Source organism: Musa acuminata, chromosome BXJ3-2 (assembly GCF_036884655.1).
Source record: "Musa acuminata AAA Group cultivar baxijiao chromosome BXJ3-2, Cavendish_Baxijiao_AAA, whole genome shotgun sequence".
Classification (NCBI taxonomy): domain Eukaryota; kingdom Viridiplantae; phylum Streptophyta; class Magnoliopsida; order Zingiberales; family Musaceae; genus Musa; species Musa acuminata.
The window spans coordinates 24,191,052-24,211,212 of NC_088350.1; the positions used below are offsets into that span (position 1 = coordinate 24,191,052).

The following is a 20,161-nucleotide window of genomic DNA, read 5'->3' on the forward strand; positions in this document are numbered from 1 at the left end:
TTGATTAAAAATTTGAATCTAATTTTTATTAGTTTTCAATTGGTGTAATATTTTCGTTTGGCTTATTTATGATATTTTTAATAACGTTTATAGTGCCTTATTGAGATATTAAAAATACTGTAAGAATTATTGAAAAATATTATAAATGACTTTATATTTATATTGTACCATTATAATACCATAGTTTCTCAAATAATATTTTTTTAATTTAAAATACATTAAATACCTCTCAAAAAAAATTTCATCAAAATTTTCCATCTGTTTTTTTGCTAGTTTTCAACTGACTTCATTTATTTACAATATTTTTCAATAGTAATTATAGTATTTTATTGAGATATTAAAAATATTATAAACGTTAATGAAAAATTGACTTCATATTGCATCACTTTGATTGTCATTCTTCATATACCATTATGATATCATAGTTTTAGGTTTGCAGTTAGTTTAGTTGAGATAAGAAATATATTTATATCATTTATAATATAAGAAGGTCTCATAGTATTTTTATTATAATGATCAAACATTATAATAAGTCAAAATACTATAACATGTGAGAAAATTTTTAGAAATAATTTAATTTTTTTAATTAAGAGTACTGTTTTAAAAATAAAGATTACTGGTTGAAAAATATTTAAATTATATTTTTAAAGAAAAACGCTCGTATATATATATATATATATGAAAAAGTACAAACCAAGTCAACAAGTCCCTCCGAAACAGTCAACATCGTCAATCTTTGGCTGCTCATGTGTGCGCTTGACTTGAACGCGCACGCATTGACTTCCATTTCGACAGCCATCCACCGTTTATGGACATGCACATGAAGACTAGCTCCCCGCACTTCCTCCATGACCTTGTCCTCGATCAGAACTCCATCTCTTTCTCCAAATCTCCACAACATCAACCGCGTCAACATCCACGAGGCCCCATCTATGGACATGCACATGAAGACTAGCTCGCCGCACTTCCTCCATGACCTTGTCCTCGATCAGAACTCCATCTCTTACTCCTATTTATGTCCCTGTTTCCTGCTTCTCCCGTTCCCTTGCAAGCATGGAGCCGATCTCCGTCGATCTCGATCTCAGCATCGGCTCAGTTCGGTTCAGTGGCAAGTCTGCGGTGAAAGCCAAACATGCCGACGACGATGTGAGTCAGCATCTTCATCAACGATGTGCGGTATGTATAAGCTTTCTTCTTTGCTCAGAGCATTTGTTTGACTAAGGAGATCTGATCTCCGTCTTCTCTCGATTCAGGTTAAAGCTCTCGAGGCGGAGCTCGACAGCGTGAACGAGGAGAACAAGGTGCTGAAGGAAACGCTCGCCGCCATGGTCGCCAAGTACGGCGCACTCCGGCGTCAGATGACCAATCTGTTGCCCAAACACACTTCTTCTGAGGGAGGGTGCGTTTCATCAGGAACGAAGGATGCGGCCGATACTGGCATGAGAGTTAGGGAAGGAGAGCATAACCCCAAAGTTTCGAAGCTGTTTGTTCGCACTGATCCATCTGACTCAAGCCTCGTGAGTCTCCCATACTTCATCGTCTATGGCTTATGCTTCCGCGACAGGTTATTGACATGAAGCTTATCTCTGTGCTGCTCGCTCAGGTGGTGAAAGACGGGCATCATTGGAGGAAGTATGGGCAGAAGGTGACCAGAGATAACCCTTGCCCAAGAGCATACTACAGATGCTCCTTTGCTCCATCTTGTCCGGTCAAGAAGAAGGTAGATAAACTAGAGATCGATTAAATCAGTTATGGAACGATCAAAGGATGAACTATATCGATCTTGTGCATCACAGGTGCAAAGAAGCGCAGAGGATACATCCATGTTAGTGGCTACGTACGAGGGCGAGCACAACCATGGCCAACCTTCTCATCCCGGAAGTGTACATGCACTGAGACACTGTAGCTTAGCTTCCGATCGATCCCACGCATCGAAGAAGCATAAGCAGGACTATTTGGTGGAGCAAATGGCTGTGTCCCTGACGAACGACACAGCTTTTAAGACCGCTTTAGCTGCTGCCATTTCTGGGAGGATGTATCGATCATATTCTCCAAAGTAACAGCCCACAGAACTGTTTCCTTGTTATTTCATGTGATATGTGGATAGAAATCTTTTGGCAAGAGGTTCCTTGTGGATCTACAAAGCTCATATAACATCCATCTTGATCAAGCAAGAGTTCTTGATGTTGTGCAATCAAGACCGTGGTAGCGAAACAATCAACACACACAAACTCATCGATGACTTCACATCTTGAATTTGATGTATCTGACATATAGCTCATGTAACTGCGTGGACAGGCAGCAGACATTACCTAATTGGATCATTCAAAGGAGACCAACATGTAAAGAAACCAAGTCAAAACACGTGTGTGGATGGATTCCTCGTTGAAGGTCAAGAATTGGGACTGCTGTAGTTGCAACAGCTTCCACCTCCGTCCTCTTCCTATTTCCAAGCAGTGATCTAAATCAACGTGCTCACTGTGCTTGCTACGAGGACTTGTCATGGATGCCCAACATGGACATACACGATGTCTCCCAGCATCCTAAACTTCGGTGTTCTTCTGACCTTTTAACTTGGTCGTGCATTAAGAGTTTATATTTCAGTGAATAATTTAAGAAAAATAACTTTTTATTACAAAAGAATACATATGATTCTACTTCATTTACAACACCTTATGATGATCATGAACTGCTTGTATAGTATTCAGCAGATGGCGAACCATCAACTAATAGTTAGATGATTCAATAATAATTGATTTAATCGATATAATTCCAATCAAGAAAAGTTGAAATAAGGAAAGATCAAATAAGGAATATTTTTTTATCTCTGAATAATTAGGAGTAGCATCAATAGATGATAAAAAAGGAAAAAAAAAATAATCATTTAATATTATATGGACATATCATATTGAAGCATATAGGTATTGTAGTGAAAAAAGTTAGATAATTAGTATTAGTAGTACTCAAAGAGATAGAAAGAGACCAAAGAAATTTTTATTAGAAACTATAAATAAAAAATAAATTTAATATTATTTTTAAAATATTTTTAGAGAGTTAATAATGGTAAAATATTCATATATCCCAAAAAGTTAGAATTTTTTGGCTTGCTATTTATAATTTTATTGTTGTTGTTGTTGTGACAAGTGGTGGCATCTACAATAATAACCCAATCAATCTCACAAATTGTATATGAGTTGTCTATAATAATAGCCCATGGGTTCTATGGTAAAAAAGCCCATTAAAATTAAGAAAAAAAGTTTATTTTTTGGGATCTGCATCTACCTAATCCACTTAGATCTGAATAGAATACTTATAATTGGGTTTGTGTTTCAAAAACCAAAGCATATTTATGTTACTTGAATGAAATAAGACTAATTTCAATCTCATTGCTAGTCCTACCTATAGTCAATTTATTTTGATAAAACAATCTTTTTACTGAGCATAAATTACTGTATAACAATTCATGTAATCTTCTACAAATTAATGATGTGATCATAGTTTAGTATTGTAATTGTAGAGAGAGAGAGAGAGAGAGAGAGAGAGAGAGAGAGAGGTCACAAACAGATTGGGATCCTTCCAATTAGACAGGATATTATTAAAGATTGGACTCTGAAACCACTGTGCAGAGAGGAATGACAGAAACATTAGCTCTGACCAAAATCGATCATGTTGTTGACAGGGAGTAAGAAAGCAAAGCATGTGCCCAGTGAAGGTAGCTTCATCACATCACAAGAGTACCACAAGTGACAACCATCACTCACTTTGATCTCTTTCCAACCCCTCCTCTTGGATCTCCTACTTTTACCCCCTTCTCCTCTCTCTTCACCTGATTCCTACCTCTGTGTTGGTGTGATCCAAGTCCCTGGCTTTGTCCTGCCACAGAGTCTTTTTGTCCCTCCTCTTCCTGCCCACACCACCTGTGCTCTGCTGCGCATTGCTGGTAGAGCTTCACAGCCACCACCACCATGAAAACTGCCTCGAAACAGAGAACACAGCATTAGTCATGGAGAATAGCTCTTCATCTCTGAGGAGATCGAGTCACTTGCACGAGGAGGATGCTCACATGCCCAGATGCGAGCAACCGTGGAGGAGATGTTCCAAACGAGGGCGAAGATTGCAGTGGCCACTGCTTTCTTGTGGGTGCATGACTCCCATCCATCTCCGAGCCGCTCCAACCAAAACTTGCCTACACCATGCACAGCAATGCATGAGAAATTGTACCACGTGTGAATGAGCTTTCTCTCGTGCACTCTGTTTCCCTGCAGTCTGAGACACAGAGAAACCCTGCATGCGCTTGTACCACGTGAGGTCATTACCTCAGATCTAGAATGCCACAAGGCTTGCACATGCACAAGACAACAATTGCATGTGGAGAAGAGGATTAAGGAGTGACTTGGATTCTACTAAAGATTCACATCAAATCAAACAAAAGTTACTGCATCCACTGACCAAATTTTGCCAGCTGAGTGGAGTAAGAGGAGCAGATCTTTGGGATGGTGAAGACTCCAAAGAACACTGCAGCAAGCAAAACAGAGGAATCAAACTCTCATCCTCTTCTCTTAGCTGCGGGACAAAAAGAATGCTTTACTTTTGTCTTCCATGTCTAATCTTACTCAGTTTGGCAAGACTCCAGATTGTGATGGAGCTTCCACACCTTGCCATCACAAACAACAGCACTGCCAACTGCCACAGCAACATGACTAACATTAGACATCTTTGTCTGTAAGCCAACATGGAATAAAGTACTGATACTGAGAGCAGAACCAAATTCTTACCTTCAAAGTTGTTGCAGGGTCACCGGAGAAGAGGCTTCTGAGCTTTAGAAGCAGCTCATTAACATAAGGAAGGAGCAGCTTTAGGAGCCAGATTGCCTCTTCCTCTCCCACCATGTACCTCTCATCCCTCTCGTCACACTCCATTGTTTCTCCTCTGTGTCACGTGGGAAGAAAAGAACTGTTATAAAACGGAGGAGATGGATTGCTCTGCATGTTGGTTTCCTTTGAGTTCATTACCTGCGCAAGATGGACTTACAAAGGAATGCAAATCCAAGGTAGAAGAGCCCAACATATGAACTTGCCGAGATTAGGCTGCACAATGGGGGAATTTACACCATCAATTGCAATGTTCTGTTTCTTCAAGAGATGCTAAGTTGCAGTTTGAGCATGCTGTCTTCTGACCTGAAGTTGATATCGTTGGTGTAGGAGGAGGAGACGAGGAAGAAGGTTCCTGAACCGAAAACGAAGGCTGATTTCGATACGTCTCTCCACATAACCAAGTTTGCTGAAACAATTCAAGAGGTTGAATCATGTACTGAGCTGTTTGAGGAGATGAATGGGTTGTGAGCACTGACCAATGCTTTGCATTCTGTTGTTCTTCGCGGAGTTGCTTCCAAAAATTTCTTCTGCCGCTTCAGCTGATCAGAAACAGAAGAAACCAAGATCTCAAGAACAGGACTTGGAAATAACTGTTAGAAATGGAATGCTGAATTCACAGCTTACGATGAGGTAGAACTGCCGGATCTGGATTCATCGCCTTGTGTTCTGTCACAGGATTCTGCTTGCTTTCCACCACGTTCATTGATGACACACTCACAGGAAGCTGATCCTTTTCTGCATCCTGTGATGGCACGGGAATCTCCTGGTTCTCATAATTCACCTCATCTTCGTCATCCTCCTCTTCCTCCTCCTCCTCTCTCACGCTCATCGGTTTCTCCTCCGGCTGATCCATCTTTTTATCGACAAAGCTCTTATCTCCCCCCTCTATCTCAATCTCAACTTCCTCCTCCACTTTTCCTTCACCTCCGTCGCCTTTATTACCATCACCAAGTAGCAGAACTTGCTCCGGCTTGGTTGAAGTCTTTGGAGAGTTTGACAGGTCCGAACTGGCCTTCCGGATCTTGACTGCACTCCTCTCAGTCAACGCATTCTCCTTCGATGGCGTACAAGGTGTAACACTGTCGCTCTGGTTTCTCCTCAGTCTCCTGCAGCCGCGCTCTCCTCCTTGGTCTGCATTGCTGTCATTTTTGTGACTCTCTTTTCCATTGAAGACCTTGATTCCACCTCTAGCTTCATCCATCTTCATCGTGGTTCTACGAGCGGAGCCAACCACCACCACTGCACTTCTCATTACGACCCTCCTTTTAGTACTCCTCTGCATCTCTGCCCCCCTTCTTGTTCGCCTTCCCCTGTAACTTAACTTTCAATGGAAGGAACAGTGAAGTGATTGGAGAAAAGGATTTTGCCGCAAGGATCCTTTACACTTTCCTGTCTCAGCTGTTCTTTATCTTGTGTCTGGGTACTGAGAGATGCATAGCAGAGGATGATGAGCTGAGATTTGCCAGAAGGTAATTAATTCTTTGTGGTGATTCCTTTACAGTAAGGAGAGGGGAGAACTGAGGCTGATGCAGGAAGGGGTTGCTGTCATCATTGGATTCTTGAGCTCTTTGTCAAGGAATTAAAAGGATGAACATGTGAGAGTTACCATTGTGGTGGGTCAACCATGATTGAAGCCATGTCTTCAAGGTTTGGAAAGCAAGACACATAGAGGTGGCACATGTACTGGGCCAAGCTTTCAGAGCTCTTTGGGGACTGTACATTGGAGATGCATCAGGCTCGATGGCTTCCCCTGCCAGGGAAAAGAAGATCTAAGAGCAGGAGGATGTTAAAGGTTGTTCATGGTGGGTGGAGTTTGCTGGAACAACTGAGGGCTCATCTTGGAATGTCGATCACTCACCAACCTGACAATAATGCATTCAACATTCAATCAAACTGTCATCACAAGTGCATCTGTAAAAGCTGCTGTTTTAGGAGCATTCTTGTACTGATCACTTAGCAGAACACAATAATATTATGTGGAGTAAAAGACTGGTAGATGGAGCAGGTTACCTTCCTCAACCTAATAAAGTTGGTATGGCCACTCTTTATTCCTATTTTTCAATACTTTAATCTACATTTGCTGATATAATCTCACTCTGCATATATATAAAATGAAAAGAAAAGTAATGCATAAGACTAGAGAGATCATGTACATGCCAATATCTTTCCTCGTTGGAGGTAATATATCCATCAAATATTAGCTGATGAGAGCTTAGAAGATATAAATTATGAGAGTCACCTCTCATAAAAGAAAGTTTTTACAAGGCAAATATTATGTTAAAAGTATAAGTCATTGATCAATCCAACGTAGTTCGAACTGTATGCATAGAGTTGCTTGAGGTGGAAACACTGAGCTCATGAGATATCATATGCACGAAAACTGAGGTCGGAAGAGGTTTCCTGACTTGATCATTTCGACGCTAAAGTTAGTAACCCCAAGTCCGAGAATATGAATGCGAGTAGTCCAAAAAGGTCCCACCCCCTCTCATTGTATTAAGGATATATATTTGTACTTAATCGCAGGAGGACAAAATATTCCGTAAAATATTTTGCAGGAGAAAATGCTTCGTGAAATATTCTTTGGACTCTTGTCCACGCAGATAGATGGATGGAATGTGACTTGGACTACACATGATGATTAAATAATAATATATTTTCTATCATTTGTTCCCTCCCCTCTTTGCAAGAAGAGCTCGAAGTGCGATGTTTAATTTATCTGACACAAGAGCGTTTAGAAACTCCTCTCGTAGGTTGAGTTTTCCCGATTCGCACGACTCAAGTACATTTTGCCTTATGCTTCTATCATAGTGGATCTCATAATGTATGTTAGTCTTTTTTAACTCATGCGCCTCGAGCATATTTTGTTTTATGCCTTCATTGTGATGGATCTCCTTACGTGGGTCGAGTTTTCCTGAGTCATGTGTTTGTGACACATTTTACTTTGTACCTTCATTTGAGGCAAATCTCCTTATGTGGGTAAGGTTTTCATGACTTATATACCTCTGACACATTTTGTTTTATCTCCGTTGTGACGGATCTTTTTACATGAATCAGATTTTCTCGACTCATGCACCTTGAGCATATTTTATTTTATGCTTCCGCCATAGTATACCTTCTTATACGAGTCAAGTTTTTCAACTCACACATATCAAGCGCATTTTATATGAGTCGGGTTTTTTCAACTCACATGTCTCAAGCACATTTCGTTTTATGCCTCCATCATGACAGATCTCCTTACACGAGTTAGGTTTTCTCGACTCACGTGATTTGATCATATTTTGCTTTGTGCTTTCACCATAGTGGATCTCCTTACATATGTCAAGTTTTCTCAACTCATGCCCTAGGGCACATTTTGTTTTGTGTCTTAGCCATGGCGGATATCCTTACGTGGGTTAAGTTTTTTCAACTCATATACCTCAAACATATTTTGTTTTGTACCTATGTTGTGACAGATATCCTTATATAAGCCGAGTTTTCCCAACTTACGCCTCTCAAGCTCATTTTGCTTTAGACCTCCACCATGATGAATCGCCTTACGTGGGTCGGGTTTTTCTAACTTCTGTGCTTCGAGCATGTTTTGCTTTATGCCACCGTTGTGATAGATCTTTTTATGAATATCGAGTTTTTCTAACACATATACCATATGCATATTTTGCTTTGTACCTCTACTATGATGGATCTCTTTATGCATATTAGATTTTCTCAACTCATATGTTTCAGGCATATTTTGCTTTGTATCTCCATTATGGTAAATCTCCTTACATGGGTCAAATCTTTTCAACTTATATTCCTCAGGCATATTTTGATTTGTACCTTCGTCATGACGAATCTTTTTATGCGGGGTGAGTTTTACCAATTCAGACTCCTAAGACACATTTTACTTTGTGACTCCACTATGGTAGATTTTAATATTTTTCAAACCCTTTTATCCAATGGTGTCTCTTTGAAATTATCCTGATAGGACACTTGTTTTAATTATAAGAGGAGAAAAATTAACTCCCTCTCTATATCATTGATGCCTTGGTTAGCCTGACGTAGTCCGGACCTATATACATATGGTTTTTCGATGTACCTCCGAGATGAAAATGTCGAGCTTCTGAGTCATCTCGAATCAACACCGAGCTGACAACTAAGTCAATGGTAGCAAAATAAAGACGAGGTGGTGCTTCAACCTTTCAAAAGTAGAGGAGGAGAGTTGTTATAACTAGGCGAGGTGGTGCTTCAACCTTTCAAAAGTCTCCTAACACTCCTTGGTTTATAATGCTCTAGTCTTTCAAAAGCCTCCTGATAATCCTCGATCCATAAGAAGCTCTTTAGATTCTTTATTACCTGAAAGAATGGTATACACTTATCACTTGATTAGAATATGAATCAATTGAGTGTTGCTATTTGCCTTGTTAATTGTTAGACTTTCCTTACTTACCAAGGTAGGCACATCTCTAATATGGCTCACACCTTCTCTAAGTTTGCATCTATTCCCTTGCGGTGTGTGTTGAATCCGAGGAAGTTTTCCGAGTTAGCTCTGAAAGCACACTTGGCCAGATTGAAGCGCATGTTGAATTTTTTTAGAACTTGAAATATCTCAATCAAGTCCATCAATATGAGTAAACCATTCTGCTTTTGACTATCATGTCATATGCATACACTTTGATGTTCCTTCCAATCTGATACTTGAATATCTTGTTCACCATATGTTAGTATGTTGCCCTTATATTTTTCAACCCAAATGACATGACTCAATAGCAATACGTGTCTCGGTCAATGATAAAGAAAGTATGCTTTTGATTCTTTGATACCATTCTTATTTGGTTATTCTTGAGAATGTATCCATAAAGGAGAGAGGCTCATGACCCAAAATAGTTATCCTTTAGATATGCCTTGTTGAGATCGATAGAATCAAGCAACCTTATCGAGTTTTTATTAGACTTTTCATCTGAGTACAATATTAGTGAGCCATTAGGAGTAGTGCACCTTAACAATAAACCCTACTCATAATAGGTTGTTTATCTCATCACTAATTGTTTGCTAGCGATTAGGAGCAAACTTGTGAGGCTATTGTTTTATCAGTCATGCCTCAGGAGAAAGTACTATTGGTCAGGGACAGAGCCCCTTCGCTTGAGTGTTCATTGAGAGGGTTGGTCGACGAGCATTCCTATGACATTGAACTCTTCTTCTAGTGTAAAAACTATTAGGAGAATAAGTCGTCGATGTCTTAGTCAATTTGACGTAGTTTGGACCCATATGCATAGGGCTGCCTGAGGTGCCTCCGAGGTGGAAACACTGAGCTCTCGAGGTGTTACCTATGCAAAAATTGAGAAAGATAGAGTTTTTTCGATCCGATTCCTTTAACGCCCAAGTTAGTAACCCTAAGTTTGAGAGTACGAACTCTGAGTGGTTAAAAAAAAATGTATCATCATCTTGTTATATTAAGGATATATTTTTATATTAATCGTAAAGGATAAAATATTCAGGATAGAAGAAATACTTCATGGAATATTCTTTGGACTCTTGTCTATGCCAATGGATAGATGGAAGATGACTTGAACTTTGCATTATAGTTATGTATCGAATGTTGATTAACCTATAGTATATTACCTATCATCTTAGATACAAAATATGATCCATAAGTGATAATATTTCTTAGCAAGCAAACGAGCAAAACAATTGGAGAGGGTTAGGTTCATGTAAGACAACAACTCAGATGATTTGATTGTATCGGAGGTCAATCCTAACTCAACCTGCCCTCTGATTGGACTTCCAAATCGAACCCAATCAAAATTCGGATCGGATCAAGTGAGAGATCGGTCGGGTCAAATCTATTTACTAATATCATATATAGCTGAATTCTATGAATTAAGTTAGCTTTTGATTGGATTTGGTTCAAAGTTAGGTTCAAATTCCCACAAAGCCCAACCCAACCCGATCGGGTTTGCGTCGGGCAAGTTCAGACCAAACCGAACCCAAGTTGCTAACATTCATAGTTGCAAGCAGATAATTTTACCATGTTAATTATTCATTCTTTAACATGCATTAAGCTTCTAAACTTTCACAATAAAAGCTGTATCAAATGTCTGATAGCAGCAGCTCCACACCTCATCCTGTGCAATGACATGATCATACGCAATTTTCATGCATACTCGTGCAAATAATTGGGGTGGGGCTGTGGTTTTAGTATCATATGAAACAGATGCAGGTGTGCATGAACAATGAGCTCCAGTACTCAGTAATAATGATGGCCTGCAACTCTCACTGTGGCCTGCTCCGTTTCTGCAAGTTGTGACCATTGCCAGTTTAGCTCGAGGAGATGATACCCCAAGGCAATGCTCCTCCTCCTTTGATCAGATCACTGTTTCAACACCCAAAAAGTAAAGAGAGAGAGAGAGAGAGAGAGCGATGGTTCATGAACCGGAGACATTTTTAGAGTATGACTCACATGTGGGACTCTACTACTTTGATGGGCGAGAAGAATCCAACGCATCGTCTACTCCGGATGGTGACTTCAATCACCAGCAACCAACTGTGTACAGCTCCTTCCTGTGGGTTTCCCCAGCAGTATTGCAGTCGCCTTGTATGACCACATTGGGATCTTTCTCTCGGCCTCACAACGTGGGAAGCTCACCTCCTTAGAAGTCCTCCCTTTGACTCTCATCAGTTCTTCTCCCTTCGACCTTTTTTTCTCTTTTTTTTTTTGTCTTTTTCATCTTTTATTTATGATCACTTGTATCAACACTTTATATATATATTTATATATATTTACATTCGGCATATTCTTTTCTTTGCGAAGACATACTATTGCAAGTTAGTAAACTATATATTTTTATTCTTATAATATTATAAACCAATTTAGCAGATTAGTGGTTTTATGTGCGTTTATTATGTGGTATCTGTAAAGGATGTAGTTTTATACGATTTCTGTGTACCCATCGACGTACTTGCTTTGTGACTAGAGGTATCGATGCATGAAAAAGTAGGACCCGCTATGTGCCCACTAATATTGGCAATCATGGGATGGTGGGTTTCGACGATTTGGTATTTAGACAGCCGTGAGTAGGAAACGCGTTTCTCGGCGCCTGCTCTCCCTTCCCCTCTCTTCTTTGACCCATAAAGACTGAGCAAATTACCAAAGGCGTCTCCTTTTTCTCTTCTCTTTTCTCTCTCTCTCTCTCTCTCTTGTTCGCACGGACAAGAACACTTCCATTTTGCCCCAAATTCCTTTTAAATCTTCGCTGGAATCGCTCCGATCCGGCCTAAGTTCTCGTTCCCCTCTTCCAGTTCTAGGGTTTCGATTCTCTCTCGGCCGGATCTAGGGTTTTTTGGGGCTTCCGAAGACCTTCTGGGGCTTCTTATGCGCCTGCTCCCTGACGGCACAACCGATCGGATCTGGAACCACCGATGTCGAAGGGCGAAGAAGACGCCGTCGAGATCCGCGACGTGTGGGCCGGAAACCTTGAGTCGGAGTTCGCTGTGATCCGTGACATCGTTGACGACTTCCCCTACGTCGCCATGGACACCGAGTTCCCCGGCGTTGTCATCCGCCACCTCGGGGACTTCAAGCAGCCCGCTGACGCCAACTATCACTCCCTCAGCGCCAACGTCGACCTCCTCCACCTCCTGCAGCTTGGCCTCACCTTCTCCGACGCCGCCGGGAACCTCCCCACCTCCCCTTCCTCCGGCCGCCCTGTAGTCTGGCAGTTCAATTTCCGGGAGTTCGACGTTGACAGCGACGTCTTCGTCCCGGACTCCATCGACCTCCTCAGGAAGTCTGGCATCGACTTCAAGAAGAACCGGGAGGACGGTGTCGACGCCAGGCGGTTCGCGGAGCTGTTCATGTCGTCCGGCGTCGTCCTTAACGATTCCATCCATTGGGTGGCCTTCCATGGCGCCTACGACTTCGGGTACCTCATAAAGATCCTAACTTGCAGGAAGCTGCCGGAGACCCGGAAAGAATTCTTGGACCTCCTCCATGTTTTCTTCCCCGTCGTGTACGACATCAAGCGCGTGATCCATTTGAACAACAACCTTTATGGGGGCCTCAACAAGGTGGCCGAGAAGTTGGAGGTGGAGAGGGTTGGGACCTGCCACCAAGCGGGTTCCGACAGCTTGCTCACCGCCCGGGCCTTCATGAAGATGCGCGGGCACCGCTTTGTTGGGTCCATGGAGAAGTATGTCGGCTTGTTGTTTGGGTTGGATATTGAGAGTGCTCACAACCAGAATTAGGGAAACGCATCTTAGAAATAAATCATGAATAGATTTGAGGGAAAGAAAAGGACGTGGTCCATTCTTACTTGTGAATCTGTTGTTTCTTCCATCTCATGTTGTACTTACAGCTTTCAATGAAGAAAGGTCTCTCCTTTAGCATGTTTCTATTAGATTTCTCTGTTCTTTCTTCTGTGAACTGTGAAGATATATGCTTTAGTTTCTGGATTATGGTGGACGGATTGTGATACTTGATCATTTTGGTCCATACTCGTTAATTATTATACTGGTCTAATGTTCAGTTCTACTATTTTCTTCTTCTCTAGTAGCAGCAAGTCTGAATTGCTCCTGTAGTTGGACTTGGACAACAGGTATGTCATTTTCCATTCTTTTTCCCTTTTGTTTATGTTTGTATTCTGATACTGCTGTTTGTTTGAGGATTCTATCAAGTTCAGTGAGTTAGAAAACTGAGTTATATATCATGTTAATGTTGTTGGTTCAGATGCTCAAGGTCAGAGTGATATTGACATTTGTTGCACATACCATTTTATTCATGCACCTGCCACTTCTAATGTCTTTGATCTGTCATTATAATTGATGCTTATTAATTGAACAAGTTCCTTTGTTTTTTGTTTTTGTGATTGCTTGTTCCTTCAGGTTTCCTTTGGATAAGAGATTCAATTTGGGAGTGCATGAATGATATCTTATTGATGCCCATTGAATTGGTCATGTTGGGATCATATTGTTTGGAGTAGGTGGCTCAATGATAAATATGAATATGCACCTGAGGAAGAGACTTGTAGAATTAGTTCCTAATTCTACAAAAACAGGTTGACAGGTGAATCTTTGAGAACCTGAAGGTGATCAAGTTTCTTGACAGGGAATCTATGTCACACAACCAGACACATGGACTCAAAACACCATGACACAAAACTAAGCTTTTGCTTAGCATAATGAATTGTTTGCCTCATTCAGGCTATCCTGCTTGCATAAAGATCAGGTGATTAGGTTGTTGGATCTCACTCTGTTTGATTTGGTTGGCATAATACAGAGACTGCATTATTATGATTAGTTATTCTTCAGGTTGTTAACACCCATATATATATATATATATATATAATCATTCATCGAGCTCAAACATACGTTATTTGATAGCATGGTTCTCATGGTTCAATCCAAAGCCAAAAGCTGTGCACAGTACAAAATTCCATGTTGCAAATACCACCAATTCCACCCATCTACACTCTTTTTCTTCGTTGCAAGAAACCCACAGACTACAACCATTATACGATCTTAATACTGTCAAACACAATAATCCTAACAGAGACCATTTAATCAAGATCCTTCACATAAAAGACCTTCCTTCACATGCAAGTTCCTAAAGGGTAGATTTCACATCCCATGTCCATATCCAAGAAGGCGATGTCGTCGTGCTCCTGAATGGCACAGAAAACATGCAATTAGATATCTGAAAAGATCTTACAATAGTTGATTACATAATCTGATACAATGGTTAGGAACATGAAGTTATCCACAAAATCCAAAAATCGTATGTTCCGATACTTTAGCATCAGCCTCATTTATTGAGGAAAATACAGTCAACAAGTTGGATGTATAAGAAGAAAAATTTAGTACGAGAAGCATACTACCAAGAACCAAATTCCTATAACATGCCACCAGGCAAGTCCAATTTCTATATTAACATACTTTTTATTTCAATCAACTGATATCAACACAAGAACTGAATGCACTAGTGAGGGTTTTTTCTTTTTCATTGGTGTGTGATAAGAATACAGTATGAGAAAGTTGCCGCTGTCAAAAGATGTGCATGTAGCTATTCTTCTGACCAATTGAGAAATGATTTCTACGTCATGAGAGCTGCTTCTGATTTCTTAGCAATGTTTAGTATTTGATACACAGAACAAGCAAACCTCAGGCATGATATCTTGTTCACCAAACCATTAATCGAAAGATGTTAACTTGAGTTTCAAGATGCAGTAATTACATTCCCAGAGTAAAACCAGAAGTTGGAAAACTTCGTCATCATATTGTCATCTCGACAATCACCGACAGACCAACGTGAATATCTCTATTCAGAAATAATCAGTTCCTGCTGTCGGAGGCTTGTCATTTGCTAGATACCAAATTGGCAGCATTAGCTTCTGTAAAACTCTTCATGTAGCCCAAAGTGCACCACTAATGGTTCACGATCGGCCATACTCAATGAACTCATTTCTAAAGAAAACATTCCTGGAGAAACGCAGCCAATACATCTTACTGTGATGCCATTCCTGCTTTCCTACCATCACACAGGATATCAGCATTCTAAGGAGTGAGGTTTGTTCTGCAAAGATATGGGTGGCTGATAAGTAGAAAAGATATAGAACCGTAGGCTTTCCATTCATAGATAATGAATATGTAGAGGATCTCAGATACTACATTCATTTTTTAGTCAAGATGCTTCCATCATCATTATTGGATGCAAGTTAATAAGATTCCTCGCTGAGCAAGGTGTCCGAGCTCAGTGAGTAGACAAGAAAACTGTCTAAATTTCCTGAAACTAATCAACTACAGAAAAGTTTAGATGGTTTATAAACCATCATATTCCTAATCATCTCATGCTAATTAGGACTTTATGACTACTACATTCCACAAAAAGAAAATTCCTCGGAGAAACACCGTGTGCTTTTGATGATCCTGAACTAGCAGACAGACCCAACAAGAAATTGCCATGTCTCAGTATATCATGGATAGGACAAACACAATAAAGTTGATTGTAAAGATCCTTTCAACTAGTTAATCTAAAAAGTCATTTGGTAGGATCACATATACTAACAAAGTAGCAACATCACAAAAAGAGCAAGTAATATAAAAAACTGATAGCAAGCAGAAAGGGAAAGGACACATACTGGTTTAACCATAGCATTCACAACATCATCCAAGCTGCAACCAGTAGAATTTAGGCCAGTCTGCAAACTTGTGGTCGCCATTGCATATTCACCTCTAAAGTTCTGCGGACTGTCACTAATTAACTTGTCAATCATGCAAGCCTGAGTGACAAGTGGAGCACCAAAATGTACTTGGCCTATTGCGTCAACATCCAACTTTGTGTTAATGAAGACATTCTCTGATGCCTGACACTGAGCAGTTGCATCAGTAATTCGAAGATTGGGCAATGAAGGATTTGAGGAAGTACTTGAAATTTCATTTGAATTGAAGATATAATCCCATTTCTGTCTAGAGTTGCCTGTTATATTGAATTTCGACAACTTTGGATCATTGTTGAAACCTGCAGGCATAGCTATTGTGCTCCCACTAAGTGAACAAACTTGGTTTTGTACATTATTACTTATTGTTGGATCACTCAGAGGTGCAACAGCCACAATGTTTGGAGATTCATCAAGCATTTTGGTGGCTGAATGTGGAGTTCTTGAAGAAAAATTTCCTCCAATATTACCAGGAGACAGATTGTTATGACTGGAAGAGGCAAGTATAGGCACTGCATTGGCAGAATCCCTTGATGAAGCAACAGCACCTTGCCATGAGTCATTATATCTACTAATACGAGGAAACTGGGAAATATCTTGGAGATCAATATCGAAATCTGAGCTCGAGGGAGACATCCTGAATGATGAATAATTGCCCAATCCTCCTGATCGGTCATGCTGCTTGTTTGGTTGCAGTAACAGAGGGTTGTTTGAAACATTTGGAAAAGAACCAGTGGAAGGACCAGCAGCAAGGCCACTTCCATATAAGCCTGCAGGTAAGTGTTTTTTTGGTTCCTGCACTAACTTTGGCTGCTGAAATTGCTCTAAGTTCAAAGTTCCGGGTAACCCTTGAAGCAAATTCATTTGAGGATTTCCTGGTGATGTTGTCCCTTGGATCTTCCCTAAATCATTATATGGATTGCTCGTGCTGCTCGGCACACTGCCAAGCTGCCCTGTCTGAGAAGGCAACAGCCCATGCATTCCTAGGGCAGATGGACTACCCATTCTACCAAGCACTCCGTTTGGTTGAAAAGATCCAAGAGTTGGCAGTTGGCTTGATCCTCCAGTTGCATAGTAATTTCTGAGACCATTCAAAGAAGCCATATGAAGATAGGATGAGTTTCTACCTCCTATGGCTGCAGCCATGCTAGCTTGTTGCCCTGCCACTGCACTGAGCCTTTTCAGGTACAGCCTATACTTCTGCAATCATAAAACAGGAGAATTAACTGCTGGCTTACCAGAAGACAAATGAGCACTTAATCACAATGATCCATGAATTCTGACTGCTGAGTAATCATGTTTAAATCGTCACTCATGACCATTTTTAGCATCCTAGATGGGGACTGTCCATTTAGCTAATTAGATCAACCCACAGAAAGCAATTATATGGGCATCTCCAGACCTCAGAAACCACCCCCCCCCCCCCTCCTGGTTCATAAAGATTAAGATGAAAGACAATTTGGAGTTGATTTCAGGAATAGAACTTGGGATAACTTTACAAGACAACAACTCTATAATAAAATTTATACTGAAATCTTGTCTGTAATCATTTAAAGTGAAGGACATGCCTGTAAATGGCTTGCAACATTCTCCCTTGTTAGCTTCTCAACATTCATAAGATCAAGTATTTTCTTTGGTACAGCCTCTGCATTAGAAGGAACAAGTAGAGAAACTTTTAATCAGTACTTACCAAGTCGAGCAAAAGATCACAAAAACATTTTTAAGATCAAAGGCCTCTTTCCTTTTCTTCTCTCCTAAAAGAAAAGCATAATAGTGATCAATGATACTTACTGTCAATACCCAGTTGATTAACAGCAATGACAAATTTTCTGTGTAGCTCGACAGTCCAAACAACCCTCGGCTTTTTCTGGGAGGATGGATCTTCATTCTCTTGCATGTTGTCATCACTATCATCTTCGTCATCTTCAATCTGATCTTTCCGTTTTTTATTAGCTTTTTCATAGCAATCAGCTGCCCCTTGGCCATCTTCAGATTTCACAATTTGAGCCTTTTGGCCATCCTCCCTACTATCAAGATCATTGTGGCATCTTCTTTCAAACTTCCTCCTCCGGATGACATGCTGCCAGATGTTCCTCAGCTCCTCGATCCTCACAGGCTTTAGCAGATAGTCACAAGCACCATGAGCGATTCCCTTCATCACAGTTTGGGTTTCGCCATTGCCAGACAACACTGCATCATGAACTTAGCTCGTTCAGCAACCACATCATCCAGTAACACATCAATCATTATTCTAGAGCTGATTTGACGAAGGGGAACAATTTGTCGTCAGGTTTGACAAACGACAAAAAGGATTAGTCCTCATACTAACTGAAAGCGTGACAAGAAATTTCTGAGACTCACTAATAACAGGCAGGTCCATCTCGAGGCCTACAAGCTCTAGAAGCTTGAAACCATCCATATCCGGCATGTGCACGTCGCTGATAACCAGATCAAATTTGTCTTTGTTCTCTCTTAGCAGATTCAATGCCGTGATCGCTTTATCGGTGGTCGTAACTGAAGAACACATGAAAAGACATGCTAATAAGTCCATAAATTCTAACTCTTAATTCCCGAAGCAAAAAGAAAAGATGATCAACCAAGAACAGGAGAGGAGCACAGAGAGAACGTAACATAATGATGCTTTGTTAAAAGGAAACGAAACACAAGATGTGGACAAACAACACAAACAAGAGATCAATATGTCAACGGCAGCAGCAGAAACAGAGAAGAAAGATCCAAATTTTGGTACAAACCATTGTACTGGCAGCGGCGTAGCAGGGCCTCCAACAATTTGAGACAAAGGGGATCATCATCCACCGCTAGAACACGCATGCCCGCAGGGAACTGATCTGCGTTCCCCTTCCTTCCTTCCACTGTCATGGTCACAAAGCAATCTTCTACCTCTCTTAAGAGAAGAAAGACAAGATGCAGACCAAGACCACCAAGAAGCAAGAGAGGATTCGAAAGCAAACACTGCGGTGGAAGAATGAAAACAGGAGAGAGAAAGAGAGAGGCACGGAGAGAGCAAAAGATGCAACCTTTGAATGGAATAGACAGAAAGAAGGGTTGCGAACAGAGGGGTAAAGAGGGGGCGGAAGAAGGGGAGTACAAGGAGGAAGAAGGTGTGGAAGTCAAACAGGGAAAGCAACGACAACAGAGGCTGGGATTGGGGCTGAGGCCTCAATCATGCACCCATAAAAATGGAAACTTTCCTTTCCTCCGCCTCTCGATGCCGCTCCTCTTTGCCCTACTTCCACTTTGTCATCAATAAGCACAAGCAATTACAGTGGAAAAAATCTTGCAAGGCTGGAATCTAGGGAGTTCTGGGAGAGGAAAACAACAAGCTCGAGGGGCCAGACCTTGTCCTCGCATCAATTTTTTTTGGCACCTCTGTGGATGTTTCTAATGTTGCTTTGCTTCATGACCCACTTCTTAATCCTTGCAGCCTTGCTCAGGATAAGACTTTTGCCCTTTGTTTAATCTCCCAAGGACCACAAGTTGGAGCATATCATGTTCATCACCATGATAGATAGCTTCTTCCCTACAAAGTGACTCTTTGTTGAGCTGATGTGTTGCTCACTCACTTTTATGACATTTGCTGCCTTTAACAGCAGCCACAGAGATAAAAAAAACAAAAAGAAACAGTGATGATTGGTATAGAATGTGTGCTTCATGTGGTCAAAGTAATTGCAGTTGTTATTTCTTGATATTTAGGTGCCTACAATGGAGAATGTGCATTTCACACAGCCTCAGGTCTCACTCTTCATATCACAAACCCGGCGCTATGGGAAGAGAAGAGGGGTGCCATGAGATCATCCCTTTGCTGCCTTCCACATACTCGTCAAACATCAGCCTAAAACAAGCAAATCATGTCCCCAAGTTTCATGTCCTTATCATGATTTGGCTGTCAAGAACAGTGTCGAACCACTAACTCATCACATAAACATCAGCCTGAAACAGCCGAGCACCCAAGTTTGTGTCAGCATCATCTGCGGACCAATCCCCACTACCACTCGGTGGACTTGTACCTGCCTAAAAGTGCAACCTACTACCTCCGTGTCAGTGCACCGTAGGTGTATGTGGAATTGGATCTGAAAGCTGTAA

The 20,161-nt window shown here is 40.9% G+C and overlaps 4 protein-coding genes across 6 annotated transcripts; 2 read left to right on the plus strand and 2 right to left on the minus strand.

The window, feature by feature from the left end:
- The first annotated feature begins 1,053 nt into the window (after positions 1-1,053).
- On the plus strand, positions 1,054-2,060 carry LOC135631536 (WRKY transcription factor WRKY28-like). Its single transcript, XM_065139271.1, has 4 exons — positions 1,054-1,176; positions 1,254-1,517; positions 1,604-1,720; positions 1,797-2,060. Exons 1-4 carry the CDS (start codon positions 1,054-1,056, stop codon positions 2,058-2,060), a joined length of 768 nt encoding a protein of 255 aa, XP_064995343.1.
- A 1,511-nt stretch (positions 2,061-3,571) lies between these two features.
- Positions 3,572-6,790, minus strand: LOC103972397 (reticulon-like protein B21). Of its 3 annotated transcripts, none has more exons than XM_009386746.3 (9): positions 5,499-6,789; positions 5,351-5,413; positions 5,178-5,280; positions 5,013-5,087; positions 4,776-4,929; positions 4,589-4,683; positions 4,450-4,515; positions 4,064-4,186; positions 3,572-3,972 (listed from the first exon to the last, which is right to left on the minus strand). In XM_009386746.3, exons 1-9 carry the CDS (start codon positions 6,154-6,156, stop codon positions 3,834-3,836), a joined length of 1,476 nt encoding a protein of 491 aa, XP_009385021.2. In that variant the 5' UTR covers positions 6,157-6,789; the 3' UTR covers positions 3,572-3,833. The 3 variants fall into 3 exon arrangements, with proteins under 3 accessions (XP_009385021.2, XP_009385004.2, XP_064995535.1); XM_009386729.3 differs by having other exon boundaries at positions 4,614-4,683; positions 5,499-6,788; XM_065139463.1 differs by lacking the exons at positions 3,572-3,972; positions 4,064-4,186 and adding an exon at positions 4,215-4,339 and having other exon boundaries at positions 5,499-6,790.
- A 5,165-nt stretch (positions 6,791-11,955) lies between these two features.
- Positions 11,956-13,243, plus strand: LOC103972417 (probable CCR4-associated factor 1 homolog 7). Its single transcript, XM_009386756.3, has one exon. The coding sequence runs from the start codon at positions 12,267-12,269 to the stop codon at positions 13,089-13,091; it is 825 nt and encodes a 274-aa protein (XP_009385031.1). The 5' UTR covers positions 11,956-12,266; the 3' UTR covers positions 13,092-13,243.
- A 1,016-nt stretch (positions 13,244-14,259) lies between these two features.
- Positions 14,260-19,583, minus strand: LOC135631280 (two-component response regulator ORR24-like). The gene is made up of 6 exons (XM_065138819.1): positions 18,811-19,583; positions 18,419-18,571; positions 17,849-18,247; positions 17,626-17,702; positions 15,980-17,257; positions 14,260-14,506 (listed from the first exon to the last, which is right to left on the minus strand). Exons 1-6 carry the CDS (start codon positions 18,935-18,937, stop codon positions 14,435-14,437), a joined length of 2,106 nt encoding a protein of 701 aa, XP_064994891.1. The 5' UTR covers positions 18,938-19,583; the 3' UTR covers positions 14,260-14,434.
- Between the last annotated feature and the right edge of the window lie 578 nt (positions 19,584-20,161).

What these genes read in the sequence shown, in the direction of transcription:
- LOC135631536 (XM_065139271.1), top strand. Translation starts at nt 1,054, where the DNA reads ATGGAGCCGATCTCCGTCGATCTCGATCTCAGCATCGGCTCAGTTCGG. An exon ending in ATCTTCATCAACGATGTGCG is followed by an intron (nt 1,177 to 1,253) that starts GTATGTATAAGC and finishes CTCTCGATTCAG; the next exon opens with GTTAAAGCTCTCGAGGCGGA. An exon ending in CTTGTCCGGTCAAGAAGAAG is followed by an intron (nt 1,721 to 1,796) that starts GTAGATAAACTA and finishes TGTGCATCACAG; the next exon opens with GTGCAAAGAAGCGCAGAGGA.
- LOC103972397 (XM_009386729.3), bottom strand. Translation starts at nt 6,156, where the DNA reads ATGCAGAGGAGTACTAAAAGGAGGGTCGTAATGAGAAGTGCAGTGGTG. An exon ending in TCCGGCAGTTCTACCTCATC is followed by an intron (nt 5,414 to 5,498) that starts GTAAGCTGTGAA and finishes GTTTCTGATCAG; the next exon opens with CTGAAGCGGCAGAAGAAATT. An exon ending in GGTTGCTCGCATCTGGGCAT is followed by an intron (nt 3,973 to 4,063) that starts GTGAGCATCCTC and finishes GTTTCGAGGCAG; the next exon opens with TTTTCATGGTGGTGGTGGCT.
- LOC103972417 (XM_009386756.3), top strand. Translation starts at nt 12,267, where the DNA reads ATGTCGAAGGGCGAAGAAGACGCCGTCGAGATCCGCGACGTGTGGGCC.
- LOC135631280 (XM_065138819.1), bottom strand. Translation starts at nt 18,937, where the DNA reads ATGACAGTGGAAGGAAGGAAGGGGAACGCAGATCAGTTCCCTGCGGGC. An exon ending in TAATCAACTGGGTATTGACA is followed by an intron (nt 17,703 to 17,848) that starts GTAAGTATCATT and finishes CTTCTAATGCAG; the next exon opens with AGGCTGTACCAAAGAAAATA. An exon ending in TGAATGCTATGGTTAAACCA is followed by an intron (nt 14,507 to 15,979) that starts GTATGTGTCCTT and finishes TGTGCCATTCAG; the next exon opens with GAGCACGACGACATCGCCTT.